General features: G+C 39.6%; 1 protein-coding gene across 2 annotated transcripts in view; it reads left to right on the forward strand.

The window, feature by feature from the left end:
* Window positions 1-27,609, forward strand: part of CUNH1orf21 (chromosome unknown C1orf21 homolog) — a 246,604-nt gene that overhangs the window by 207,923 nt on the left and 11,072 nt on the right. For both annotated transcript variants that reach the window (XM_004862797.4, XM_087194431.1), the window contains 2 exons: window positions 4,063-4,139; window positions 11,112-11,172. In XM_004862797.4, coding sequence (XP_004862854.1) covers window positions 4,063-4,139; window positions 11,112-11,172 — 138 coding nt within the window. The remainder of the gene's footprint in view (window positions 1-4,062; window positions 4,140-11,111; window positions 11,173-27,609) is intronic.

Raw genomic sequence — 27,609 nt, forward strand, 5'->3', positions numbered from 1 at the left:
TAAGGAAGAAAATGACCAACTAGAAAGGAACCTTTGTCTTCAGTCTTGCAGAGAGACTACATTAGAGCTATTTTTTTCATCTCTAACCTCTAAAGAGAAATTAATCATTTGTTGGCATTGTTTCTTCATTCTTCCACTCTGCCGAGGACATTCCATGAAGTGCCACTTCCATGCCAGGCATCACAGCCCAATGGAAAGGGTGCACATGGCCCTGCCCTTTTGGATCAAGACCTTTAGAGTTTTCTAATTTTTCCATTTGTTTTGTAAAAGAAAAGATAGTTCATCTGTTGTTCCCTGCCTACATGGGCTAAAGGGACAGTGCGTGTCTTATACTTCTTAATTGTGTGTGAAAACATTCTCAGTTTTAGTGTGAGGCAAGGAAGATAAGATTGACTGCAGGAGAATTATGATTGTTTCTTTTTCTAGAAGAACTAACAAAATTACCTTATTTTTTAGAGTACTAATGTAATGCAGATATGCACATGGTAAATAACAACCATAGTATATACGTCCTTGGAATTACACTGGCTTAACTGGCTTCTGCTGTCCTAGGAGAAATATGAGCGTAAGAGAGCCATGACCATCTGTTTTATGTATCTTTCCAGTTCACTCCACATGGGGTGAGACTGTTGAGTTTCCCCACACAGTTTTTATTCTTCAAAGACACTAATTACAGCCGAACCTCAAATTCCTTGAGTATGTTATAGTTGCCTGATAACTAGGCTTAGAATAGGGTTTCCTTTCATTTTAGGGGTTGATTTAAAACCAAATTATAAAGTACTTTTGAATATTTCTTTAAAAACATAAGAACAGTAGTGTTGAGATCGTGAGCTTACTGATATACTTGCATTTAAGATTTGAGAGTATCTCCTTCCCATGTGACTGGTGTACTGGGAATAAGAAATCAGGCTAAAATGTCAAAGAAGCTCTTCATGAATGCAGGCTAGTGTTGATTTCATTAATTTAATCTAAATCAGTACCTAAATCAGTGTTTGTTGAGGGGTGAAAATAGTTATTTTTAGTCATGTTTTCATCTTTGTCTCTGCTAGGCCCTGTGGAAACTTTATGTCTCAGTAACTGCTAATAACTTTACAAATAAAATCACTGAAGTCAGTTAACTTGGGCAAGTAGATAATGGCTGTGAATATACTGGTACTTCTCATTTTTACACACGAATCTTCTGTTCTTTGATTCTGTGTTATAATTGAACAATTACATAGTGGCTGCCCATTTTCTTCTAAACAGCCATACCTGCTAAAAAGCTAATTCCCTGAAAAAAGCCATCTATGAAAAACCAACAGCCAATATCATACTAAATGGTCAAAAACTGAAATCCTTCACACAAAAGTCAGGAACAACACATGGATGTCCACTATCACCACTCCTGTTCAATATAGTCTTGGAAACATTAGCCACAGGAATTAGACAAGAGAAAGAACAAAAGGAATACAGATAGGAAATGAAGAAGTCAAATTTTCATTATTTGCCGATGACATGATACTCTATATAGAAGACCCAAGAACTCCACCAAAAGTCTTCTAGACTCAGTAACCAAATTCAGTAAAGTAGCTGGATACAAGGTCAACACACAAAAATCAATAGCTTTCCTCTACACGAACAACAGACTCACTGAGGGAGAAATAGGGCAAACAATTCCTTTCACAGTAGCATCCAAAAAACTGAAATTGCTAGGAATCAACCTAACAAAAGAAATCAAAGACCTCTTCTCTGAAATCTGTAGCACTCTGAAAAAAAGAGATTGAAGACGATATGGGAAAATGGAAAGACATCCCTTACTCCTGGATAGGAAGAATCAACATAGTGAAAATGGCCATACTTCCAAAACTGCTATATAGATTCAATGCAATCCCAATTGAAATTCCAGCAGCATACTTCACGGACCTTGAGAAAACAATCCAAAAATTCATTTGTAACAAGAAGAGACTTAGAATGGCAAAAGCAATTCTAGGCAACAGAGACATGGCAGGGGGTATCACAACCCCCAGCTTGAAACTATACTACAAAGCTGCTGTGATAAAAAAAAAAAAACAGCATGGTACTGGCAAAGAAACAAACCTGAGGACCAGTGGAACAGATTAGAAGATGCAGAAATAACTCCAGACACACTCAGCCATCTCATCTTCGACAAAGGAGCCAAACACCCTCACTGGAGGAAAGATAGCCTCTTTAATAAATGGTGCTGGAAAAATTAGGTTTCAACTTGCCAAAGATTAAAAGTAGACCTATATCTCTCACCATGCACTAAACTAAAATCAAAATGGATTAAAGATCTAAATATTAAAACAGAAACACTGAACCGGCTGGAACAGAGGTTAAGTATAACTCTTGAAGACAATGGTGTACAAAAAGATTCTATGAACAAAACCTGAGTTGCCTGTGAACTAGCACAAACAATCAACAAGTGGGATCACTTATTAAAAAGCTTCTGCACAGCAAGAGAAATGACCAACAATGTGAAGAGACAACCCACAAAGTGGGGAAACATTTTCACCTGCTGTTCCTCAGACAAAGGTCTACTATCTAGAATCTATAAAGAACTTTAAAAAATCAGACCTCCCAAATTTGAAGACCCAGTCCAAAAAATGGGCATCTGAAATGAACAGACACTTCTCAAACAAAGAAGTAGAAATAGCAAATAAACATATGAAAAAATGTTCAACATCACTGGTCATTCGAGAGATGCAAATGAAAACAACTCTGAGACTCCATCTCACCCCAGAAAAAATGGCTGCTATCATGAAATCAATCAATAACAAATGCTGGCGGGGCTGTGGGGAAAGAGGAACCCTGCTCCACTGCTGGTGGGAGTGTAGATTGCTGAAACCACTGTGGAAATCCATATGGAGATACCTCAAAGAACTAGGACTGGAGGTCCCATTTGACCCAGCTATTCCTCCGCTGGGTATCTTCCCCAAAGAATTAAAAGAGTCAGACCACAGTGATATATGTGCACCCATGTTCATAGCAGCACAATTATGTAATAGCCAAAACTTGGAAGCCGCCCAGTTGCCCATCAACTGGAGACTGAATAAAGAAGATGTGGTTTTTAAATAAAATGAGGTACTACTCAGCCATAAAAAATGAGAAATTAGAGACATTTATAACTAAATGGATGCACATTGAGGTGATATTCTTAAGTGAAGTAAATAGGACGCGTGTAAAAACCGAATGGTTTCTCTAGGGTAAGAAACTGAAAGTGTAAATAAGGACTAAAAGGTATAATAGATAATGTGAAATAGGAAGAAAAGGTCCAAAGGGGTAGGGGTAGTGCTAGGGGCAGGGGAAAGGAAAGAAGGCAAAGGAAAAATTATGAGAAATGGAAAAAATGGAAACAAAGTTTTTGTAAATAGGGAAGGGTGGAGGGCGTGAAGGGAGGGCTTGGAATGGGGATTTGATTTAGAAAAGAGAAATAGATATAGCTAAATGGATGCACATTGAGGCGATACTCTTAAGTGAAATAAATAGGACACACATGTGTAAATAACAAATAGTTTCTCTAGTGTGAGAAACTGAAAGTGTAAATAAGGACTAAAAGATATAATAGATCATGTGAAATAGAAAGAAAAGGGGCAAAGGGGAAGGGGAAGTGGGAAGGGTAGGGGAAAGGAAAGAAGGGAATGGAATTAATATGAGAAAATGAAAAAATGGAAACAAAGTCTTTGTAGATAGGGAGGGATGGAGGGGTTGAAGGGAGGGCAGGGGAAGGAGGAAAAAATAAGAACCAAGAGAGACTATGTAAAGGTGCAGATTTCCAATGATGAATGTCATTATATTGTATACCTAAAATGTATCAATAAAATTTATTAAAAATTTTTTTAAAAAGCTAATTCCTCTTTTCCCAGTGTTCTCTATTAAGACGTCTTATGTGCTCTACCTGTATTGGGTAACATCACTCCAAAGACTTCTGTCCTTGTGAAATAAGTAGCCATGGTAGAGGGCCCCAAACAGCTCCAACTAACATTTCTGTTATGAAAATTCAATCCACTGTTTAAATTCAGATTCTGATCTTGTCTTTTCCATGTGTATGCTTGTGTGTTACAGGAAAAAAGTGCCAGCTCAAATGTAAGACTTAAAACTAATAAAGAGATTCCTGGATTAGTTCATCAACCCAGAGCAAAGTAAGTTCTAGTTTCTATTTTCCTTATGTTGTTTTTAAAACTAAAAGTGTTTTCAGAATAAGTGCCATTTTGCCTACCAGGTAAGCAAGACTTATTATAAAGCTTTAGCAACTGAGACAGTGTGGCCCCAAAGAGAATAGAGAGTCCCAAAACATCCACAGTACACATCAAAGCTGACGGCTGCACACCCGTTAGAAGGAAAGGGGGAGAAATATCTTTCTGATTGTGAGATAGGGAAGGCTTTTGAGCAAGACACAAAAAAAATGCAAATCTTAAGGAAAGTCATTAATGAAAATCCCTACACTAAAATTAAGAACTTCTGTTTATCAAAATATATTGTCAGACAGTAAAAAGCCACAAAATGGAGGAAGACTACATCCATAGGTTTCCAGAATATACAAAGTAATTCTACAAATGAATAAGCAAAGGCAGAGAACCCATAGAATAATAAGCTAAAGACAGGAACAACCATTTGACTGAATTGGAAACATGAATGGCTGTTAAATATGAAAAAAATGCCATTTATACTCCCAAATTGGCAAAAACTTAAAAGTCTGACAATACAACAAAGGTTGACCAGATATGGATCGATATTCTTAACTCTTGCTTGTAGGAGTGTAAACTGATACGATTACATTGGAAAACAATTTACACACTCTTGTAAAATTGAACCTAGGCATACTTTACCCTGCAATACCAATCCCAGGTGAATATGCTTAAGAAACTCTTTGTGACATTTGTGCCAGAAGACATATTTTGAGCTCATTTACTTTGCATATCAAATGAAAGAATCTCATAAATACAAAGTTGAAGGGCCAAGGATTTAGTTCAGTGGCGCCGTGCCTGCTTCGCAAGCACAAGGTCCTGAGTTTGATCCCCAGTACCAAAAATACATACATACATACATACATACATACATACATACATACATACAAAGTTGAGGCAGTGAAGTAAGTAGCACTATGGCCTATGTATGACTTTATTCATATAAAGTTCAAAAACAGACAGAACTAAGCAATATAGTGTATAATAAAACAATAAGGAGAAGCAAAGAAGTGAAAAGGCATTAAATTCAAAACAGTTTAGTATAAGTTTCTGTCCGACAGCTTACCAGACTGTGGAACCAGAGCTTTGTTTCTCAATGTAGATGCTAATTATATGGGAGTTCCTTTCATTATCATTCAAAAATGTACAAATAATATATGTTTTCTATGTGTTATGTACTTCATAATTTAAAATTTTAATGATTTTTAAAGAAAAAAATCCTTTTTGAAAAACAGATTACATTACATAAGGATGTATAGAGTGCCTAGTACATTTCCTCAATGGAGCAAGTACTTGAAAATATGTGGATTACCAACAAATAACCATCCATAAATGGTTAAATAGTGAATGCATTTTTTAAAAGTTAAAGTGAATCGGGAGTAGATTTCTAGATTGTTCTAGAACTGGTTCTGCATTGGCAATATAATGTACTTTGAAACCATGCCACTTTTTTTGTTTGTGTTTTGTTTTTTGAGACAAGGTCTCACTGTGTAGTCCAAGCTGGCCTCAAACTCATGGCAATCCTCCTGCCTCAGCCTCCCAAATGCTGAGGTCACAGGCGTGCGCCACCATGCCCGGCACACTTTGCAACCATGAAATCAACCTCCCCTTTCTTAAAAGAGGCTCTGTTAGCCAGACATGGTGGTGTATATCTGTAATCCCAACACACTGGGATGACGAGACAGGAGGATTGCAAGTGTGAATCCCACTTGGGCAACTTGGGAAAATCCTGTGTTAAAATTAAAAGGGCTTGTGCTTGCTTCAGCAGCACATATACTAAAATTAAAAGGGCTAGGCCTGCTGTGCAAGCACAGGGACCCGAGTTCAATCCCCAGTACCAAAAAATAATAAATAAATAAATAAATAAATAGGGCTAGGAATGTAGTCAGTATGAAGGCTGCTCAATACCACCAAACAAAAAAAGACTCTTTTTTGAGAGGCCATCTGTATTGTGGTGTTATACCTAAATTTAAACATTCCTGATGATACCAGTGACACAGGTACATCTGAAAGCCCAAAATAAAGTTGACTATTACATGTATGTAAGAACTCCATAAATCAAGACCATAAGCAGAAGTTGTATTATCTATGGGCCTTCTTAGAAAGGTTCTTAAAAACAACCTAGTTCATAATCATTTTAACTGGCTCAATGTCTGTGGATCGTGGCTACGATGGCCCCCGTGCCGGTGCCGGTGCCACAGCAGTCAGGATGCCTCCAGGGATAGGGAAGGGCCCAGTGACTTAACTTGTACTTGAAAAAAGCTGAACACCTTAAAATCGACTTATGGTTTACAATGTCAGTGTAATGATACGACAAATTATTTCCCCCTCAGGTCAGTGTTAACAATGATGATAATTAAGGAATAACTGTGTTCAGGCCAAGGTTACCAGGAACCTACTGGGTAATTGAATTTCATGTTTGTAAGCATAAGAGAGGTAAGGATTTACCTCAGTCCTCTCAAAGTTTCCAGCTGGGCTTGAGAATTAAATTTTTATAAAACGAATTAGTGGGAGAAAAAGCATAGAGATTTTTACATGTACATGGAATCCCTCCATCAGAAAATAAAGATCAAAAAAAAAAAAAGCAGCAAAAACTAAACACTTAATATACTAGGTTGAACAAAGAAAGGCAATTGTAGAAGAATGGTTGAAATATAAGAGGTGATCATTGGTAATAGTTACTTTAACAAGGTCTGTACAGAATTCTCTTGGCTTTGGCTCCCCATCTCCAGAGGTAAGAATATTTCTTTTCTCCTGGTATAAAGAGGGCATCTTTCATGTGAGAACTTTATCTCCTGATTTCAGGAAGAAAAAGGGAGGTCAGAGTGCCCCTCGCCTGCTGTTTTTCAAGTGCCTTTGGCTCAAAATAATCAATGTGCCAAAGTGGCATGTTTTGGGTAAAGTTTTAGGGAATTAGAACCTTACCTTCTCATCTTTTTTTTTAATGACATACTACTTTTAAAATATATTTTTATTAGTGCCTATTAATTTTATAACTATTGGGTTTGAATGTGGTATTTTCATGCATGCATACATATAATTTTGATCACACCCATCCTCCCATTACTCTCCTTTATATCCCCTCCCCCTTAGTCCCTTCCTCTTGTCTAGTAATATTCTTCGTCCTACTTTCAATCATCTTTTTTAGACTTGTAACTTGGATTTTTATTATTTAGAATTTTTTTATATTATTCAAGTCAGTAAAAATGAAAGTCATGTATCTTTTAATTCTGAAGCCCATTTTGCCCACCATTCCTTAATTTGGTTCCTTTGCATTAAGATTCCTTAGTGCTGTCATCCCTGGTCCCGTGACGCTGAGAGGAAGAGCCTGTGATGGTACAGGGTGAGGTCACAGAGCTCTGCAGCGCTAACTGGAGTCCCAAGAAGTGCAAAGTTGAGTTTTAGTTATTAAAAAGAAATAGGAATTACTGAGACTGGTGAACTGTATTCATTAAATCAGGTACCAACACATAAATCTTTGTAAAAGACTTTTAGGTCTAATGAATCTTAGCACCAACTATTCATACTATATAAATTTAAGTCATAAACAGTTTAATAGTCCTTTACTGTAGCTTGTGGGAAGATGGGGAAGCCCGTAAGCTTTTCCTCCTCTCCTCTTTCCCACTCACAATCAGCAGTTGTGCCCTGGAAAGAATCTGAAAACCAAGTTGTTGCCCTGAGACTGGTCTTCACCATGCATTTTGTACTCTTAAGGTAAATACTTACATTAATGCCGCTCTGATAGATGTCCTGATGGAAAGAGGGAGTCTGTGTTTATCCAAGCATGAATCAGTGAATATAGGATAATTTGTTTCTGTTCTTCCTTCTGGAATGAACCTATGGAGACCAGCAGAGTAAGCCTTGTGCGTTCAGATCACGCCATTCCTGAGATGATACACAGAGAACTAGGATGCAGCGTCTACCAGTCTCACAGGGACAGAAGCATTTATCTGAAAGAGCTTGTCGGCCGCACACGGCTTTGATAATAACAAGTCGGCTTCCATTCAGTCAATCTTGTCTAACAGAGTGAGTGTACTGTATTTCAGCGTAGCAAGAGAGTGAATCAGCCTGGTGTGTGACTCTCGTTGGTCACTTACCAACTGAGGGAAAGGCAGACCGGCATATCCTGATGCTCTTAGACGTAGAGAAAGTAAGCAGCATTTCCATATCAATGGGTCAACACAAAACTAAAACCACTGAGGTTTTTGTGCTTGTATAAAGTGAGGCCTACATTCTGAGGTCATGGCTTTCACATTCCATCTCCAGCTCCTGATTCAGACTCATGAGTCTCCACAAAATGCATTGTGATTCAGACATCTCTCCCTGTCCCTCTACTGTGCAGAGGCATGAGTGCTAACGAGACATTTCTGTCTTCATATTGTGACCATTAAATAAAGGAGCAAATGGAAGTTGGTAACAAGCATAGACTGTGAGTGATGGAAGGGACCTCAGAGACCATTTCACTGACTAGATGGAGAATCTGAGGCTCCACACCTCACCCGTGCTAATGTGCTAACTTTGTGAGGGCCTATGAATCATATGAAGATAGCACTTTGTCACTTATTTAACAAGTATTTCTTGCCTTCCTACTATGTGCAAGGCCATATATGCTGAGAATACCAACCAGAAAGTTTCTACCATGAACACAAAGACCTGAAAGTGCCATTTTTGTGAAACCTTGGAATTTCCTAGGGAAACTACATATATACACGATCTACATCTATCTAGTTATCTATAACAAGATACTGTACCTGTATTTTTCTAGGTGCAGTGGTGCACATCAGCCATCCTAGCTACTTGGGGAGGTTGAAGCAGGAGGACTACAAATTCAAAGCTATCCTGGGAAACTTAGTGAAACCCTGTCTCAAAATAAAATGAAAAAGGCTAGGGATGTACCTCAGAGGTACAGTGCTTGGCTAACATGTGCAAGGCCCTGGATTCACTCCCCAGGATCATATCTGAATGCCTTTCCTATCTGGGACCTACAGCTGTCCAGCAACCTCATCCCTTGAGAGCTTGGCTAAAAACAGAAAAGATGCCCAAGGAGAACCTGGGCAGCCAACATAGAGGCCAGAGGTTGATGTTCTGACTCATAGGGAAGCCCCTGGCTCCTCTCAGACCCTGTTACATGAACTTCAGACACAGCAGACAAACCTGGCTGTGCATTTCCAAGCATGGAACAGAAGCAGCAGCTGAGAGGGAAGCTGGAGGAGGATGGACACCACTCTGACAAGAAGAGATGTGAGAAGAACCTCTCAGCAGGCTGAGCACTGGGTTCCAGACCATTTTGCTAACAGGGAGCCCACTCCACTCATGTGAGTGTCTCTGGGTAGCTCCACATTGCAGAGTGTTACAATCTGAGAACAAGGGAATGGATCCTAGTCAGTAAGTGAAAATTAAGGAATGTTTGTAGCAGATCCTCTATTAAAAGCGTATGTAGGGCCAGGGATTTAGCTCAGTGCTTCCGCCACCTGCTTCACAAGCACAAGGTCCTGAGTTCGTTCCCTGGTACCAAAAAAAAAGAAAGCATATGTAATTTAGAAAGGTTTGCATCCAAATAAAAGCTGTTTAGCAAGTTAAACTATGAGAAATCAAAAAACTCCGTACACAAAATGTCTTTTCTGCCCAGGATTCTACAGAGAGACTGTTTAATGTATCCTCATCCTAGATTCTGCTTTTCCTCTCAAACCTGCATAAGAAACACACCCTTTCCCAATAGAACATTACCTTATTTGAACTGATATGTAAAGGATGGCAAAATTAAATGATGTGTGAAAGTAATCTGTAAACTGTGAAATGATTAACCGTGTCAGATATTTGCATTGTTTTTCTTTTATAACAAAGCTGATGTCCTGTGCTCACAGGTTTTAAATCTTGGTTTAAAATCAAGGGAGAATATCCTCTGAGCCCTGTCTTCCAGGGGAGGCTTGAAGGGTTTGGGGTCACTTGTGCCGCTTCATATGGCCCCTAATGTGTGTGGCATTGTGCTAAGGGGCACATTGGGTGAGCTTCTCCCCACACTTAACTTGAAGGGAAGAAACTATTCTAGCACTTCCTCTGCACCCCTACACCAGACCCTACAACCAATAAGCACTAGTAGGAACAGAAAGAAATGGAGTGTGTGTGTCTCTTACCCAGCATCCTTAATCTTCTTGGGACACCCACAAGTCTGCTCAAGAGAAACAAAGGACATGATACCACTGAGGCCCATGCTGCCTACCTCCTTCTGTGATTTTTCTCTTCTCACCTTGTCTTCTCATGTTTTGTCCCCACCAACCATGTCAAAATCTTCCTGAGCAAGCTGTTAAAGGGCATAGGAAAAGCAAACACATAGGGAAAGTGCCACTCATACATGTCCTCTGAGTAGTCCGCACATTTCAGTGGAATTTCAGTCACACAAAGGTACATTTGCTGTCACCAGTGTAGAAAGTTACCAGGGACAATGTCAGGCAATCACTGTGTTCTCAGCTTGTTTGTCTCCATTCCACACCTATACATCAGCTGGATATCACGCTGATGCTGACAACCTCTATAAAAATCATATTTCAATATAACCAGGATAAATTTTCTTTTTATACTACACACAGTTGTATACCATGTACTGCTTTCCCTTGCTCTATTTCTTTTTAAATTACGAATGTATTATGAAAAAAATTGGCACTTACCTCCTAGTTAACATTACCATAAATAACATCTGTACATTGAAAGAAAATTGTATTCCTTAAGTCATAGGCACTAGTAGACTAGTGTGAAATGCACTCACGGGATTACTGTAATGACACAGATCTCTAATATAATCTTAAAGTGTATTTCAGTGGAAAAATCTATAATAAATGCCCCAGAGTTTAAGGGGTCACTATGTTTCATTTGAGGGGCTAGGGTTGAGGAAGTATTGAAATATATACTTAAATGCTCTTTGTTTTTCAGCATGCACATTTCTGAAAGCCAACAAGAATTCTTCAGAATGCTGGATGAAAAAATTGAAAAGGTAAGAAGTAAAAAAGCCGACTACATGTTTCAAGGAAAATATACTAATATATTGCTTTATAAATTAGGATAACAATACTCTTATGTTTGTGTTATAAGGCTTTTTGTAAGGGATTAGGTAGAGTTAAAACAAAAAAGAATAAGTATGAAAAAGTTTGATATGTGATAGAGCACCCCAGGATTTCAGGCTGTCCTCATTTATTAAAATTGTCAAGTCTGATAGAGACTAATAAACAGCCTTTTCTTAGATGGAGCATTCTTATCCATGTATATTATTTTGCACCTAATGTGGTGCCTTTACCTCAAACTACAAGGAGGCCTTTACTTCCTACAAAAACCTATCATGAGTCCACTATATACCTGACACTGCTCTGAATTCTTTACAAACATCTTACACCTATTTTAATTAATACCTAGCAGTGTGTCTCTGTAGAATAACTATTCATGGGTACCACAGATAACACAGACTCTTGTTCACAGACTCATGAGTCTAATGCAACAATCCCACCTTACCCAGTTTCCCTCCTCACAGTTTCAGTTACCCACAGTCCATCGAGGTCCAAAAATATTAAATGGAAAATTCCAGAAACATTCGCTTTTATTACAGCATATTGTTATAACTCTTCTATTTTATCATTAGTTATTGTTAATCTCTTACTGTGCCTAATTTATAAATTATGTTTTATGATAAGTATTATATACCTATTTGCAACCATGCACCCTGTAATGATGGTTTGGTCAATGACCGAGTAACTGTGGTCACGTAAAATTATAATGGATTTGAAATATCTATCATCAGTGATTCTGTAGGTGTTCTAACGTTGTAGTGTAACACATTAGTTAGGTGTTTGCAGTGATGCTGGTGTAAACAAACCTACTGCACCTTCAGTCACATGAAAGTGTAGGACTTCAATTAAGTACAGTACATAATACTTGATCATGGTAGTAAATAACCATGTTATTTGTTGTTTTCAAGTGTACTCCTTCTACTTACAACAAAAAATTACCTGTAAGACAATATGTTACATATGCCAGTGTGCCTCTGCCAGTGGCAGCCTCATACATCTCAGGTTTATCAGATCTCTTGATTGCATCAAGAGGCCACATTAAATGATGACCCAGACTATGCAGGCCTGTGCAAGTATGCTGTAATAAGGTTTGCACAATGGCAGAATCGCCCGATGATGCATTTCTTAGAATGTGTCATTATTGTTAAGTGATACACACCTACATCGTAGGGAAAACATAGAGGGTTTGACACTGTCCTCGACTTCAGGAATGCCCCCGGGGATCTCAGGATGTATTCCCCAAGGATAAAAGGGACTACTATGTGGTCAGCTTGGAATTCCAGCCCAAGTATGCCTGACTCCAAAGCAGAGTCTCCAAGTTGCTTCTCTTAGTAATATGTGGATTTCAGCTGACAGTAAGTTTCAAAGTTGATCTGGGTAGAAATAGAACCCATAATTTTGATCTCAGAATGTCATATACTAATCAACTGAATGCAGAATGAAATATGGCAATAGTTAAGGGCTTACATACTTATAGAATTTAAATTCATCACTGCAGAGGAGTGGATTTGATGTTAAAGTTACAAATCTGAGTATTCTGATTTATGAGCTTTCTTTCTTTCTTTCTTTCTTTATTTATTTTGGCATCCGGGATCGAACTCGGGACCTTGCGCTTTTGAGGCAGACGCCACAACCACTGAGCTAAATCCCTGGCCCTAAATCCCCTGAGCTTTATTTTAAAGAAGAGTAAAACCCCACATTCAGAACATATTGCACCATGGTTAAGGCATCAGGGGCCAATTTTATAATCTTCCAGTTTTAATTTTTATTTCTTTTAAAATTTTTGTGGCCCTTTTATCAGAACATTTCTTCATGAATTTCTTAGTTTTGAATTCTTAAAGATAATGAAAGAAGTCTTACATTTGTCAGTATTTCAGCTGCAGACTCCACTGTGAGGTAGACCCCTGAAAGGATAATTATATAATCTTCTGGCCCATTAAAAGACCAGCAAATATCACCAATTTGGAAAATAGAGGAAGATGATGAATTAAAATTGTATTTTAAGCTACAGTGTTCCCTGGATATACATAAATATTTAAGACTGTAATAACTTTTTATTTTCCATGAAATTTGGCTATGGATGACTTTTTTTAGATTGAAAGCTTCAACTAGGAGCAATTACCAAGTTTCACATCTCCGTTCAAAAGCTGTTCACCTTGCTGATGACATTTTGTTTTAGTAAAAAGAAGCCTAAAAAGAAACATTTTGCCTACCGCGATGATAAAGATCTTTCTGTTTTCTGTTTGTACCCCACCCCGCTAGCTTTGGGGGAGGGTTCCATTTAGTTTATTGGTACATTTTAGGTATACAGTACAGTTACATTCATCATTGGGATCTTGTACCTTTACATGATGTATCTTGGTTCTTATTTTTTCCCCATTCCCCTGCCCACCCTTCACCCCCTCCACCCTTCCCTATTTACAAAGACTTTGTTTCCATGTTTTTCCTTTTCTCATATTTTGGCAATAAAAAGATCTGTTTGGTAGTTAGAGGTAGACTGGGAAAATCGAAGCCTAAATTTAAGTTATTTTTGAAACATTTACAGACTCTGACAAGGCATTTAAGATGATCTTATCTCTTTCCAACATGTTTCCATAATTGAAATTCAAACTCATTTTACTCAAAACTTAAGTTCATTGCTTCCAGCTGAAATCTGGTTTCCCTTTTTCCTTTGCCTTCACAATCCAGAGTATCATAGGCATAGCACAATGAAAACAAAGTGTATAACTTGATTGTTTATCAGATGGAAGCTTCACTGCACAAAGGAGCACTTGTAGATTCAACATAAACAATATTCCCCCTATTGAATACATACCTACAAGGGTGTGTGTGTGTGTGTGTGTGTGTGTGTGTGTGTGTGTGTGTTGAGGTTCTGGGGATTGAACCCAGTGCCTTATTCATGGTGCATGCTGGACAAGCACTCTACCACTGAGCTATAACTCCAGAACATAGTCATTTATATATCTGACATGCCCCGCTTGATTTCTACAGGGACTTTTCTGTCCTCTCTAAGCTCTGCTTTTTTATTTATTTTTTTCTAGTTTTTTTTTTTTTTGTTTTTTCTCTTACCTATAGTTCATCCCTCTGAACATTTTTGAATATGCTATCTTATGTATCATTTAAGCATTAAGTCTCCAGAAATTACTGCTTCTTAATATATTGGTTTATTATAATCTTTGTCATACTTTATATAGTCACAATTGAAAGCTGGATTCTTCCAAAGTGTTTTTCTGGGCTTTGACCATTGCTAATATTTCTTTAGCCAGGGTTAGCATGAGGACAACTATAAATGCAGCTCAAATCTATTCTTTAAGTTTTATAGAGTTGATTTTAAAAAGAGATTAAACTCAACTACAGCTTCATGCTGAGAGGTCTTGAGTTTCAAGATTTCATCTCTCCCAAAAAATATACAGGAATTCCTTTTTTTCACCCTTAAAACTGTTGAGAGACAACTCTGTGGTGATGTAAAACTGCCCTTCCTGACTCTTGCCCAGTGAGTTTATTAAGTGTGTGTGAGGCATGGCTTGAATTTGCCTTCCAGCTCTCCCCTCTGAACACCAAACAAAAATTTCTACCCTGTGTCCCTCAAAATAGATGTGAAAGCTTCAATAATAGTAAACTGAAACTGGGACATTTTGGCTTTATATTTATAGTAAAACTTACACTTACTCTGCACCACTCTAGAGTTCATCACAGTGCAGAGCTGCAATTTACCTTTGCACCAGAGTTGGACAAATGGTTTTCTAAGGAGTTCACAGTGACCTTCCAGAAAAGGCGATTTTTAAAAACTAAGACCTGGGGTTGTAGCTCAGTGGTAGAGCACTTACCTACCATGTGCAAGGCCCTGGGTTTAGTCCTCAAGCCTGTAATCCCAGCTACTTTGGAGGCTGTGGCAGGAGGATCACAAATTTAAAGCCAGCTTGGGCAACTCAGTGAGACCCTGTCAAAAAAAGAAAAGAGGTGGGGTTGTTGCTTAATGATAAGTGTCTTGAGTTTGATCCTGTGTCGGGGAGCAGCAGTGGGGACCAACTGAGCACTTACTGAGTACCAGGCATTATGCAAGTTTCTCAAGAAACAAAAATACGTAAGAAATATGAGGGCCAGGGATTTAGCTCAGCAGTTTCTCTGCCTGGTGCGCAAACACAAGGACCTGAGTTCGATCCCCGGTGCCAAAAAAAAAAAAGAAATATGAAATACAAAATTAATGGAAAATAGTTCTTTGCTGTGGCAAATTCTGTTTAAACTGTAGCTATTCTACTAGTGGAAGAGTCCGTCATCCGTCACTACCACCAGCCTTTGCCTCAACCCCTCTTTTCCCTTGAGACTCAGATTTTCCTCTACTAACACAGGTAAACGAGTGTCAAGTGTTGAGACTTCATATCCATTCACAAAGTAGTTGAGGCACCTCCAGGGCACCAGGTGCCATTTCACTGTATTGGCGTGGAGGAGGCATCTGGAGGTGATCAAGGCAGAGGTGCACTCAGAATTCTGTTTTTCCTTTTGGAAACTGAAAATACTATGAATGAATGGGAACCACCACATTCATTTTTTGCTGATATTTAACTCTTATGCTTTGGAATCTGTAGTTATTATTATGCCTGACAAGCCACAAGAGACTCCTAGAATTTTATTGGAAGTGTTGGTGTTTTCCTAAATTTGCAGTTTTAGGAAAACAACCATTTGCTTCAGAGCAACATAGTGATTTTTTTAACTCCAGCCTTTCCCTGTATCTAGAGATGAAAGCAAGTATCTAGCTTAAAAGTCCATGAAGGCATTTCTGAGTATAGTACTAAGTATAAGTAGCTTCAAAATTTAAGGTATGTTCTCCATTTTGTACATTTCCACTTACTTGTAAGAAGCAGAAAAGATAAAGAAAAAAACCTTTTTAAGAATCTTCAGTAATAGTGTCTTCTATAGGCAAAAACAGGGGTTTACATTTTCCTTTATGAGGATGTGAGAACCCAAGAGATGACCAAGGAATGTTGTACTCTTTCAGAGAAGACCCCAGATAATAAATAAAGTATGTCTTACTACAGTGCTTTGATTTAAAGAGGATTAAGAAACTGAATACAAACCCATTCTCCTTTCTTTCTCACTTCCCTTTCTTCTCCTTAAAAAAATACTTCATCCTACATATTTTAGTATAATTTTGAGAAGTTGACTTTGTTGATTGGAATTAGTTAATGTGGTGTTTTAAGGAAGTGCCTCAGAAAGACCAGTGTATGAATTCTAAATCAGCTGACTTTAAAATAATATCTGTAGACCTCTACATCTACTGAGCAATCATCTATACTTGGAAAATACTTGGGTTCCTAAAGTGACCTGATTCCTCTGGCCCCAGAATTAAGCTCAATGATGAGAATGAGCATAGTAAGTCTACATGTTTAAATTTAGATCACGGACTCTTTCTCTTAACAGCACACTAGGCCAATCTCTCCCCGTCCTGAGGCAGTGCGCCTGCGATCTGGTGTGTGCTTTTCAGCTGGGGAAGAGAGTGACTTTCATGGAGTTTTGAACTGTATTGTTGGGCTCTGTGTATGGACCACTCCTGTAGAGAGTTCAACTTCAGGGTTGCTGTAGAACCCAATACAATGTTTGCCACATGAGGCCGATGTACCGGGTTTTCTTTCTGGCAGCATGTTTGACTTCTTCGATACCTGCTAGGGATGAGGAAAACTGGGACTGTTGTCTTTGCTCCTCGAGACTGTTGCATTGCCTGGCCCATGTGTGCATAGGAAGTCATGGCACGGGTATTTTGGAAGTGGGCTTGGCTGCCATTATTATTTCATGAAGCAAACTTCTGGCTCCATGGTGAGCATTATTATGACCTTGCTTTTGCAAACACCCAACCCCTTCTAACTAAAGTTTAATCACAAAGGGCAAGGATGTGACTCAGTCTTGGTGTTTTTATCCCTACTGCATAGCTTTATGCAGATGACTTCTTAATCATCATGATGATGACCCTGGTATAGGAAAACTGACAAAATGTGAGTGTGCTCTAGACCCTAAGAATCCTAGTATTCCCCTCCAGCTAGTAGGAATCAGAAATACAGTCAAGGAGAATGAATCAGGCCCCAAGCCTGAAAGAAATGTAACCCTCTTAGCCCCTGCTCACTTTCTTTTTTCTGGAGGGCTTTGTTTTCAGAGAATTCTTCAAGTTCTATCGGCCCGGCTCTCTAGGGATCAGTAAGAAGAGAAGAGTTCAGATTCTTGAACAATATAGTCATGAATGCAAATAAAAGCCATGCCACTGCTATAAGGGAGGCATGGTGGCAATGGCATGAATTCACAGTGCAGAGAAGTCAGTGTTATTTTGCCCTTGGCAAGGGAAGGTAGCCCAAGATACCACTCAGATCAGCAGAGCAGCAGGATGCTGGTGAGTCTCATTCCCTTGACTTGTTCCCCTTCCTCTTCTCCTTTCCCTTCTTTTTCTCCACCTATTTCCTTCTTCCCTTTGGCCTTTCCATTCTTTGGATTTGCCATCCATGAGTGTTGCTTCAGCCCTACAGAGAGCATTCTGGGATAGAGTGAGCACCAATCTTGACGTCTACTGCCGTATTATTTAAGAATATACAAAAGGACTGGAAGCATTAAACATATCCCTAGGAATAAGAATTGGATCTCACTTCTTTTCCCTCTAGAATCTAGCACAGGGCGTAAGAAATTTGTTGAATCAGTAAGATAAGACCACTGGTCCTCAAACAGAGGTAGAAGCATGCAAAGGACTGAGATATGCTTGGGAAAACCCCCACTGGAAGAGGGTAATAGGAGGTGTTTGTAACAGCTTGGAGCATTGTAGCAGTGTATAGCAGGTACGTCACCAGAAATTAGATCAACAGAGGTCCAGAGAAGGAGGCAGCCTGATGCAAGAGAAAGAACCTGTGCTTCCAACCTGGGCCGGATCCAGGGACTGGCTCCTGTCATAGTGGTGTGATCCCAGGCTAATTGTTTAAACTCTCTGATCCTCAGTTTGTTTACAAAAAAAAAAAAAAAATTGGGTAGTAACAGTAACTTGTCTGGGAAATTGAACATGATATACTTAGTCTCCTGCACAGTTTTGCTGTGTTATAGATGTTCTGTGATCAGTAGCTTTAATTTTGCTTGAAATTGCCTCTGTCCATATTATCCAAGTCATTTACACAGAAAGGACTGGCAGGTAGAGGCTAAGACTGAAACTAAAATGCAGAACTTAGCTCAGATCTTGCCTGAGCAAGTGCCTTCCTGTGGTAGAAATATCTCCTTATAGATAGAGTATCAGGATGAGCACACTGATCTGCCTCTTGTTCTGTGCTATAAGCCTGGTCAGGAGTTAGAGCCTTGTGAACATTTATAAAGCCATTAAATAACCTGTCCTGGCTTTTGAGCTGTGATTACAAGAATGAGTCATTGAGTCAGTGGCATGGGTACAGCTGAATCCCTACCTATAATTTTCCTGTTTAGAGACTTCATTCTTTTTTAATTTCTGTGGGTTTTTAAAAAACCTGCTTATTAGTGCCTATTTCAAAATGCTTATAATAATAGCAATAAAAAATGAGGAAAAGGTAACTCCAAAAAAAATCATAGAAATGGTGAAATTAGCTTCTTTGATTCCTTTAATAAACTTAACTTGAAGGTGCTCTCTGAACCCAGAAATGAACCAGGGCCAGAGGACGTGAAAATGAGGAATTAGGAAATAAGATTCTCACTTTTAGGGAGCTTCTACTCTAGAAGCATGACCTTCTGAGTTGAAAGGAACTTTAGAGAGTATCTCATCTGATTTACTTTCAACTTTTTCATCTCTCTAAGAGCAAAGAATGAGACATACCCATCTGTATCAGTCAGGAAGAAATTGTGAGGCATATTATGTTCTGCACAATTCTTGAAAATTTATTGTGAGGTCTCTTGTTATTTCTGAGATCTTTTATTCCTCTCTCTCTGTGAAATTCTAGTTCGTGAAGACAATCTGCTCCATCCCTACAGAAAAGCACTCCGGGATCTGACACTTCTGGACTGCCCTCACTTTAATTCAATGTTCTAAGTAGATCTACAGGAGGAGAACTAAAATGTTTTAAGCTCATATTTTCAAAGCTGAATGCTGGAGATTTGGAGCTGCATAATCATAATCTGACTCCCTTCTGGGTTCTTAACAAATTGAAAACAAAGGAGCCAGGTGAGCATCCTGAGTTGGGATCCACCTTACTAATGAGCAAAGTCATTCCCAGACTCAGATCCAGGGCTAGTTTGGAATATATGTGCAGTACTTAAAACATCAAAAGGATTTGTTGTCAGAATATACTACATAAAGTACTATTAATGCAAACCAATAAAAACCATCTGTTAAACTTCAGGGAATATATCCTTGAAATGATCTTACTCATTTGCAGTAAAGCTTACTGCACATTTGGTATTCAATAGTAAAAACAAAGGTCAAAAACCAGAGCAATCTAAGTGTCCATTAAGCTAAGTGTCCTTCCATCAAGGAAGGAATAAAATAAATAAATAGAATTAAATAAATAAAATCCTCTATATTCCTATAGGACAATACTATGCAGGATTAAAAGAAATGAGCTAAGAAAAAAATATACAGAGAGAAAGGAGAGAGGACCCCTATTAGAGATTTCAAATCATATTAGTAAATGAATAGAGGAATATGCAGAAACAATTATGTGATACCATATAAATTAAAAATAAATAAATACTGTAGTACATCATTTATAGATATTGAACAAATTTATTAAACACCAGTTATTGACCAAGTACTGATAGATACACAACGTGCGCACATGTGCTTGCACATACACATGCATTAGTGTAGTATGTTCTTACATAATATATTTATAAATGGCAACTAAGGTCAAAAGAAGCTGATGAAAAGAGGAATATGTTTGTGACAAAATGTCAAGTGGAAAGAAAGCAGATCACACAGTGCTCACTGGCCTCGCTCATATCTTCCACTGCATCCCAGATGTGCAGTTGGGTGGAAGAAAACCTCCCGGAAACATTAACAGGAGGGCAGTGAGCCGTGCTCTAAGTCACCTGAACAGTCCTATTTAGATTTCATTTAAAATCATTCCTATTTCCAAGAGCTGTCAGTCTGGACACCAATGCCTGATCCCTATGAATAGCTGTTCTTGTTAGACAATTGGTAAAATGGGTGACAACTCTTAATTTAATCAGCTCTTCATAACCCAGGAGCTGAGCTGTCTCCACATATCAGTCAGTTCGGCTGGCACAGTCTCCCATGTGCTCTCTGTGCCTGCCTCAGCTGTCATCCCGCCAAAGTGTTCATTCCTAGGAAATATGATTGGGTTAATCAGGCCAATGAATGCCTCAGGATCCATAATGAAGTCCCATGAGGGCCAGGGATTTAGCTCAGTGGTTCTGCTGCCAACCTCACAAGCACCAGGTCCTGAGTTTGATCCCCAGTACAAAAAAAAAAGTGAGAAGTCCCATGGACCCTGCTTGTCTTCTCCTCTTGGGATGAATGCAGCTTGGCCACATTGGCTGTGCCCTAGAAGAGGAAGGGAGTCAAATGGAAGTGTTCTTCCCAACCCTAGACCCCGATACCCCTTCCTCACTGCCCTCCAGCCCTCTCTCCCTCCTATCTGGGCAGTCTGCTGCAGTCCTTCTGCAGGACCTCTGAGCAACAGATGCAACATGTGTTTCCTATTCTGAAGGCTTAGAAAAGGAGACATGAGCTCTGTGATCCAGCAAGCAGTGTCACTCCCCCTTGTGGGAAGAAAGAAAAGGGGCCAAATGAAAAAGGAGTCACTCACTTCTCCCTCTTTGGTGAGCCCAGTCCTTGGAACTGTAAAGGAGCAAACAGCATTCTCTATTTCCTCCACTGTTACTGGCTGGGTCAGTCACCAACCAGAGAGTCTCAGGGGCTCTGAGGGGAGGGACTAATATAGGCCTGCTGGGTTCCCTAATCCAGCAGGAAAGATAATCCTCATATATGTCTACTGACCATTCTCCATTAACTGTAAGGAAAGAAGGTGTTCTTTCCATGTTCAGTATAAATTCTAGGGTAAAAGCAGCTACTTCAGGACAAAGAGGTCTAAAGAGTTCGCCTGGAAGACACATCTCTGTCAAGGGGCAAATGACTAAAATCTCAGATTTGTCCAAAAGGAAATTTAGGGGCGATCCCTGAAGCCCCAGTCTACCCAGTGGGTTATCCCAGATTTCCTGGCTTTGAGGCAAGGGAGTGGTATTTGAATCTTACTCTTACTTTTTTTTTTCTTTTTTTGGTACCGGAGATCGAACTCGGGACCTTGCATTTGCGAGGCAGGCAGCGAAACCACTGAGCTAAATCCCCGGCCCTACATTTGAGAATATACTAATTAAGACATCTTTTTGAATGAAGTCCACCAAACAATCTTCCATGAAGAATTCTACATAAAATGGTAGATCAATTTATCATTATTTTAAAAAACGAATCACAACAGGGAAAATTTTTATAAGATAATGTTGTGGAAAAAAGCAAAATAAAAATTTATGCCTATCATGGGATTGAAACCATAGAAAAATGACATTCATATGGATAGATTCAAGTCAAACTTCAAAACTCTGGTTTATTGGAGAAATGGGGTTGTAGTTTTAAATTTAATTTTTATTTTGATTGTTTTGTGAAATACGAACGTTTGTATAAGGTGGCATTTTGTAGAATTCTTGCTCCATCTTGGGAGGAATACCTCTCAGGATACAAATTATCTCTGCTGTTTGATCTTTTAGGGAGGGATCAAAATCCTTCAGCAGTATTGGCTTCTGAATCCACAGATGGCAGTTCTGCTTTCTGGAACAGGCCAGGCTAACTACAACAACCAGGCCCTGTCTAGGCCATGAAGCCAGAATAGTTTTTACATGTTTAAATATTGGGAAACAAAAGATGTGAAAATAGGAAATTTAAATTTCAGTGTGCACAAATAAAGATAAAATTGAACAAATTATCCATGCTCATTTGATCACTTTTATCTACGGCTGCATCTATGTTTACAGCTAAGAGTGAGTTGCAACAAACCATACACAAACCCTAAAATATTCACTCTCTGGACTTTCCCAGAGGAAGTTTGCCAATCACTGCTCCAGGAAGTCATTTCAGTATGGCCTAGAATTTGTTGACATCCCGTGGTCTATATCCCTGCCCTCTTCATCCTCAGTCTTGCTGGTCTCCTTGTAGGGTGGCGCATCATTGAAATCAACCCAGTACCAATGTCAGATAAAGCTTGAGAAATATGTACTTAAAGCTTCCAAACCTTCTCCTTACTGTTGGTAGAGTAGAGATTCAGGTATAATAAACACTTCATGAGGGATTTAAAGCTGTTTAGTTAATACTTATTCTCTTGGAAATGAAGAGCCCAATACACTGGGACTGTTGTCCCTGCTGTCATTATCACGGTGATCATTCCTATATACGGTCAAAGAGACAGTGGAGCTGCCACACTCCGCTGCCCATTACCAACCAGACCTTTTTCCAGCTGAAATAATAGCATGTGAGTCTAATTAGAATAAAGCTCATTAGAGATGGAGACGCCCATTAATGCCTCGATTGATTTTTCTAATGAAGTAAGCTGGGGGAGGAGACTATCAGGGCAGCTAATTGTTTTTGCTTGCTTTTCTTTAGCATTTCATCAGCATTTAAAATTGTTATAAATTGTCATTGAAATGCAAAGGAAAATAGTACTGAAAAGCAGTCCACAGATGACAAGGCTGTGACACTTCAGCACTGGGGAATCAGCGGAAGGTGACTGCTCTCACCCTTGCAGGCCTAGGGATACCTGTCCTTCCATTCTTTGGGACTCCTCCTCATCGAATTTGTTCTGGATTCTGGCTTATGGTTCACAAGGTTCTGGAATGTGGTTATCCTGCCCATATATTCCAGTTCAGGAATGCCCAGATTCTCATGGAAACATGGGTTGTGTGCCTCTGGGTCATGCTACATGGAGGAACAAGTTGGGAACAAAGGTTTTAGGTGGGCAGAGAAGAGAGATGCCCACTAAATTTATGAACTGAAATTCAGATGGAGCAATTATGCTCTATTAATCAAGACATTCCTTATCACCCAGAAAGGAGTGAAACCCCACAGTACAGGGTGAAGGCTGCTGTGGATGGTTAATAGTCAAGAAACTGAGATTCACAGATCCCACACTTAAGAAGGGAAAGGAGTTAAGAGACAAGAAGTAGCAGAACAAAAATAATGCTGGGACCAGAACCTAACAGAGGTTCCCCATGTCACCCAGGCAGGTAAAGGAGAGGAGGATGCATTCTTCAGTTGGGTATTCAGTTAATCAACAAACAAGAGCCTACTTTATGACAGGTATAACAAGTCATTCCAGGCAGCAGCAAGCCTCTAAAACCAACTTCTATCACAAGATTTCATTACAAAACTTTTTTTTTTCTAAACATGAGAGTCTTGCCTGGAACATTTAGTTACCTGACTCTATTGCCATACCTAAAAAGTTCTTTAACTCAGAACTTTGTGGTAACAGCAAAAGATTGGTTCAGATGCCTGACCAAACATTACAGGAAGAGAGCAGGACATGACTCCACGTGTGGTTTACATGGGTATGACTTAAATGAAAAAAAGCGGGATTCTAGGATTCTAGAATCACTGCAGTCCTTCTTCATGCAGCCCTGCTCTCCCTCTCCTAAGTTCCAGCCTGTTCTTGAGATGGTAGCTGTGCCTCCGCTGATACTTTTACTCAAAACTTACTATCACCTAAATTGTTAAGAAGGTCTGCTTCTTCCAGTGTGACCTGCAGAATGCCAGCGACTTCCTTCTCTTATGAAAGTGCCAGGATGCTTCCTAAACAACACCACTCAGAAGGCTTGCTCCTGCCCCTCCCCAGCCCCACCTCCCTCATAACCCACGTGATGTGAGCCACACTAGGGTTCCATTGGACATCAAGAAGACAAAGATCCACAGGAATCTCTTCCTGCCCCCTCATGTAAGAAGAGGCAAATATTTTGGCCAAAATTACTATACAAGGTGGTAGTGTGGTAGAAGGACTACAGAGTAGGGAAAAACCCAATTATCCTTAGAGCATCTGTGGAAAATGTCACTTGAAGATACAATATGGAGATCCTAAAGACTAAGTAACCAAGTAGAGAAGGCTGGAGGGGGCGTGTGAGAGAAGAGAGCAATACATGTAAAAACACTATGGTGTACAAGAAGGACTTGCCTGTTTGGGATACAGTGGGTGCTTGATCCTGTTGAATTTTATTTGTTTGGTAAGCGAGAGTACATGAACCAGCCTTCAGTAACTGTCTTCTCTAGGACATCAGGTTGATTTTTCTCAGCCTAATAAAAATGTTGCAGTGTAAATAATTATACATATATATATTTAACAACTTTTTGGAGATATGATTTATGTACTATAAAATTTATCAATGTTGAGTTCAGTGGCACAGCACTGGTCTTGCGTGCACAAGGCCCTGAGTTCAATCCCCAGTACCACCACACCCCAAAAGTTAAAATTTATTCATGTTAAGTGTACATTTCCATCACCACAATAAGATCTCTCCTGCCTGCTTACAGTCAGTAACCATTCCCACCTCTGATCATGTATCATCTTCAGTTAATTTCTAGAATTGCTATAATAAAGGATATGAATCTTGATATGACTCTTAATACTCAGTTTATAGCTGATTGTTACATGCTTGAGTTGTGGCCTTCCTTAAGCTGAATGCGGACACATCCACAGAAAGATACTAAAGACTTCTGCAAATAGTTCCAGCATTCTGAGAGGCTGAGGCAGGAGTATTACAAAATCAAACCCACCCTGGGCAATTTAGTGAGACCTTGTCCCAAAATTTAAAGGGGGGTCAGCCTGGGGATGTAGTTCAGTGCAAAGGCCCTGGGTTCAGTCCCCATCAAAAAATAAACCTGAGTAGAAAAAGTACTTTAGGTACATTGGAGGAAGTTTCTTTATTTGAAATCACTATTTGAGTTGCACCTCTTTAAACTAGAAGAACTTAAAATTAGTATAATATTCTTCCCAGTGCTACTCCTAAATATCTCTAATGCTTAGCACTTCAACAAGTAAACAAAAATCCTTCCCTAGATCTTTGTAAATGTATGTTTCAAGTTGACATACTCTTTCACGTTCAAAGGAAAATAATAATACCAGTACGTAAAGAGGTCATGGGAGCTTTCCACAGAGTAGGACTTGATCAGAAAAGTTTCAGTAGCCAAGAGCTCCTTGGAGTTTTTTGAGTCTACACCAAGACATCCATGTGGTTCTTTCAAACAATTCCTTGTCAGCATTCTTAGGACTTTCCATTCTTGCAGCTTGCTGAGCCTCCTAGGGATCTGTCAGTTTGGCTTTTGCACAAGGGTGAAATTGTGACTAATAGCCACCAATTCTAATTGCATGAAACATCTTTACAAAGACTTTCGTTTGGGGTCCTTTTAAGAGAGAAGGGCATATTTCAGCTAAGAGGACTGCTGTGTATCTCCCAAGCCTCCTGGCTCTTACTTCCTGCCTTCTGACAGTTGAAGGTTTTGAGACTTCTTTTTAGCACAGTTCTTTAACAATTTAAATGAGACATGAAGTCCTGCTACAGAAGCAAGCTCCCTGTCCCACCAGGTGCAGAGGAGGTCCATGTGGCACTGAGACAGGGCCCCTGCAATGACATTTTTCTCAGGACACTTAAACCTGCCCTGAGTGACCATGTGGAGGCCCCTACCTTCGATGTGTTTTGATTTCAAAGCTTCTTGTTATCAAAATATTTGGTTCTCAGAGCTGCTCGCAGGTGATATAACAAAAGTGAGACTGATTGGAATTTGAACTTAGTTATCAAGTCACTAGAGTTCTAACAAAAAAGACAAGAGTCAGCTCTGTGGTCTTGGGCTTCTGTGAGATTTTCCCACAACTAACAGGACTCCACTCCTACCCTGCAGGATTGATATTAATAATAAGTGAAATAATATCTGCAAAACAACTAATGTGTTTTTCTCCTCCTTCTTATCATAATTATAATTTAGAGGAATAAATGCTTGGGAAATGAAAGTTGCAGTCTTCTATGTATACAGAGGGCTTATTTAGCTTTGTCTCTCACAATGTAGGGTAGGGGAGCCCTTCTTATGGTATCAGTAAACTGAGAGGGTCTGTTCGGTCCTTTGGCCACACAACACTGTAGCTCATTTGTGGAGCTGGACACTGCTCTGTCAGTGAGCCCTGCGGTTCTCATGTACAGGGGGGTGATGTGTCCATGCATGTGCCTGTGTATCTGCCTGTCATCGCGTCCAAGTTCTTCATCATAGAGGAGTCTCATTGGCTTTGCTTAGAGTTGAGGCCTCATTTAGACATAAGAAGGGAAAGGACTTCACTTTCTGCCAGGAGCGCTTTTCTCATGTCAATGAGGTCTGTCCTGTGTGGGTACAAGGCTGAGGTGGGAGCTTCCGCGACTCCTGTCAGATCACAGCCTATGACCACAGTCCTCACTTACCTGACAGCCACAAGGGAGAAGGTCCCTATTCCTCTCCCAGAGGCCTGAGCAAACTTAATATCAACATTACAGTGGTACTAGTAGTAGTAGTAGTACTAGTGCTAGTAATGGTAGTAGTATGACATTTAACCTTAATTGTGTCAATTTGATAGGCTTGGGATCCACCCATGCTCCTGGATGTGTCTGGGTGGGTCTTGGAGACATGATTCTGACTACATGGTTCCTAGCTCCTTCCTCTCTGGCACTATCCCCTGCTCTATTTCCCAGCAGCCAGGAACAGAGCAGCTTTGCCTGCCAGCCCCTTCTCCCGTGATTCTTCTGCCATGGAGCTAAACAATTACAGACTGAATCCCTGGAACCATGAGCCAAATTAAATCTCTCTTCTTTCAAGTTGTGGGTATTGGTATTGTGTCCCAGTGCTGGAAAAGCTGACCAATATAAATAATAATATTAATAGTACTGAATATTTATAGACTACCTGCCAGGCACTATATTTTCCCATTTAACCCTGATCACAACCCTAGGTGCCTAAAACCATTATTACACCCAGGAAGCCAAAGCCTGGTAATTTTCCCAGAGTCCCTATATTAGTCAGATTTTCATTCCTATGACCAAAAAAAGTCACCTTGGAGGGAATAGATTTATTATAGCTCATAGCTCCAGGGGTTTCAGTCCATGGTCATCTGGCTCCCAGGAAGAAACGTGGTGAGGGATGTGGAGGAAACAAGCTACTCACCTCATGACAACTGGGAAAGTAGAGCGAGGTAGTGGAAAGAGCCAGAGGAAAGGCCTGGGATTTGCTATACTCCCCCGTGACCTGCCTCATCCACTTAGGGCCCACCTCTTAATAAACCCAGTCAACTAATGAACTTGTGAGTGGATTAATTCACTTGATGAAGTTAGGACCTTGATGATCCCATCACTTTCTTAAAGCTCATCAACTC

The sequence above is a fragment of the Heterocephalus glaber genome, unplaced genomic scaffold, assembly GCF_053883595.1.
Source record: "Heterocephalus glaber isolate CG9 unplaced genomic scaffold, H.glaber_assembly_v1.0 deba00001600, whole genome shotgun sequence".
Lineage (NCBI taxonomy): Eukaryota > Metazoa > Chordata > Mammalia > Rodentia > Bathyergidae > Heterocephalus > Heterocephalus glaber.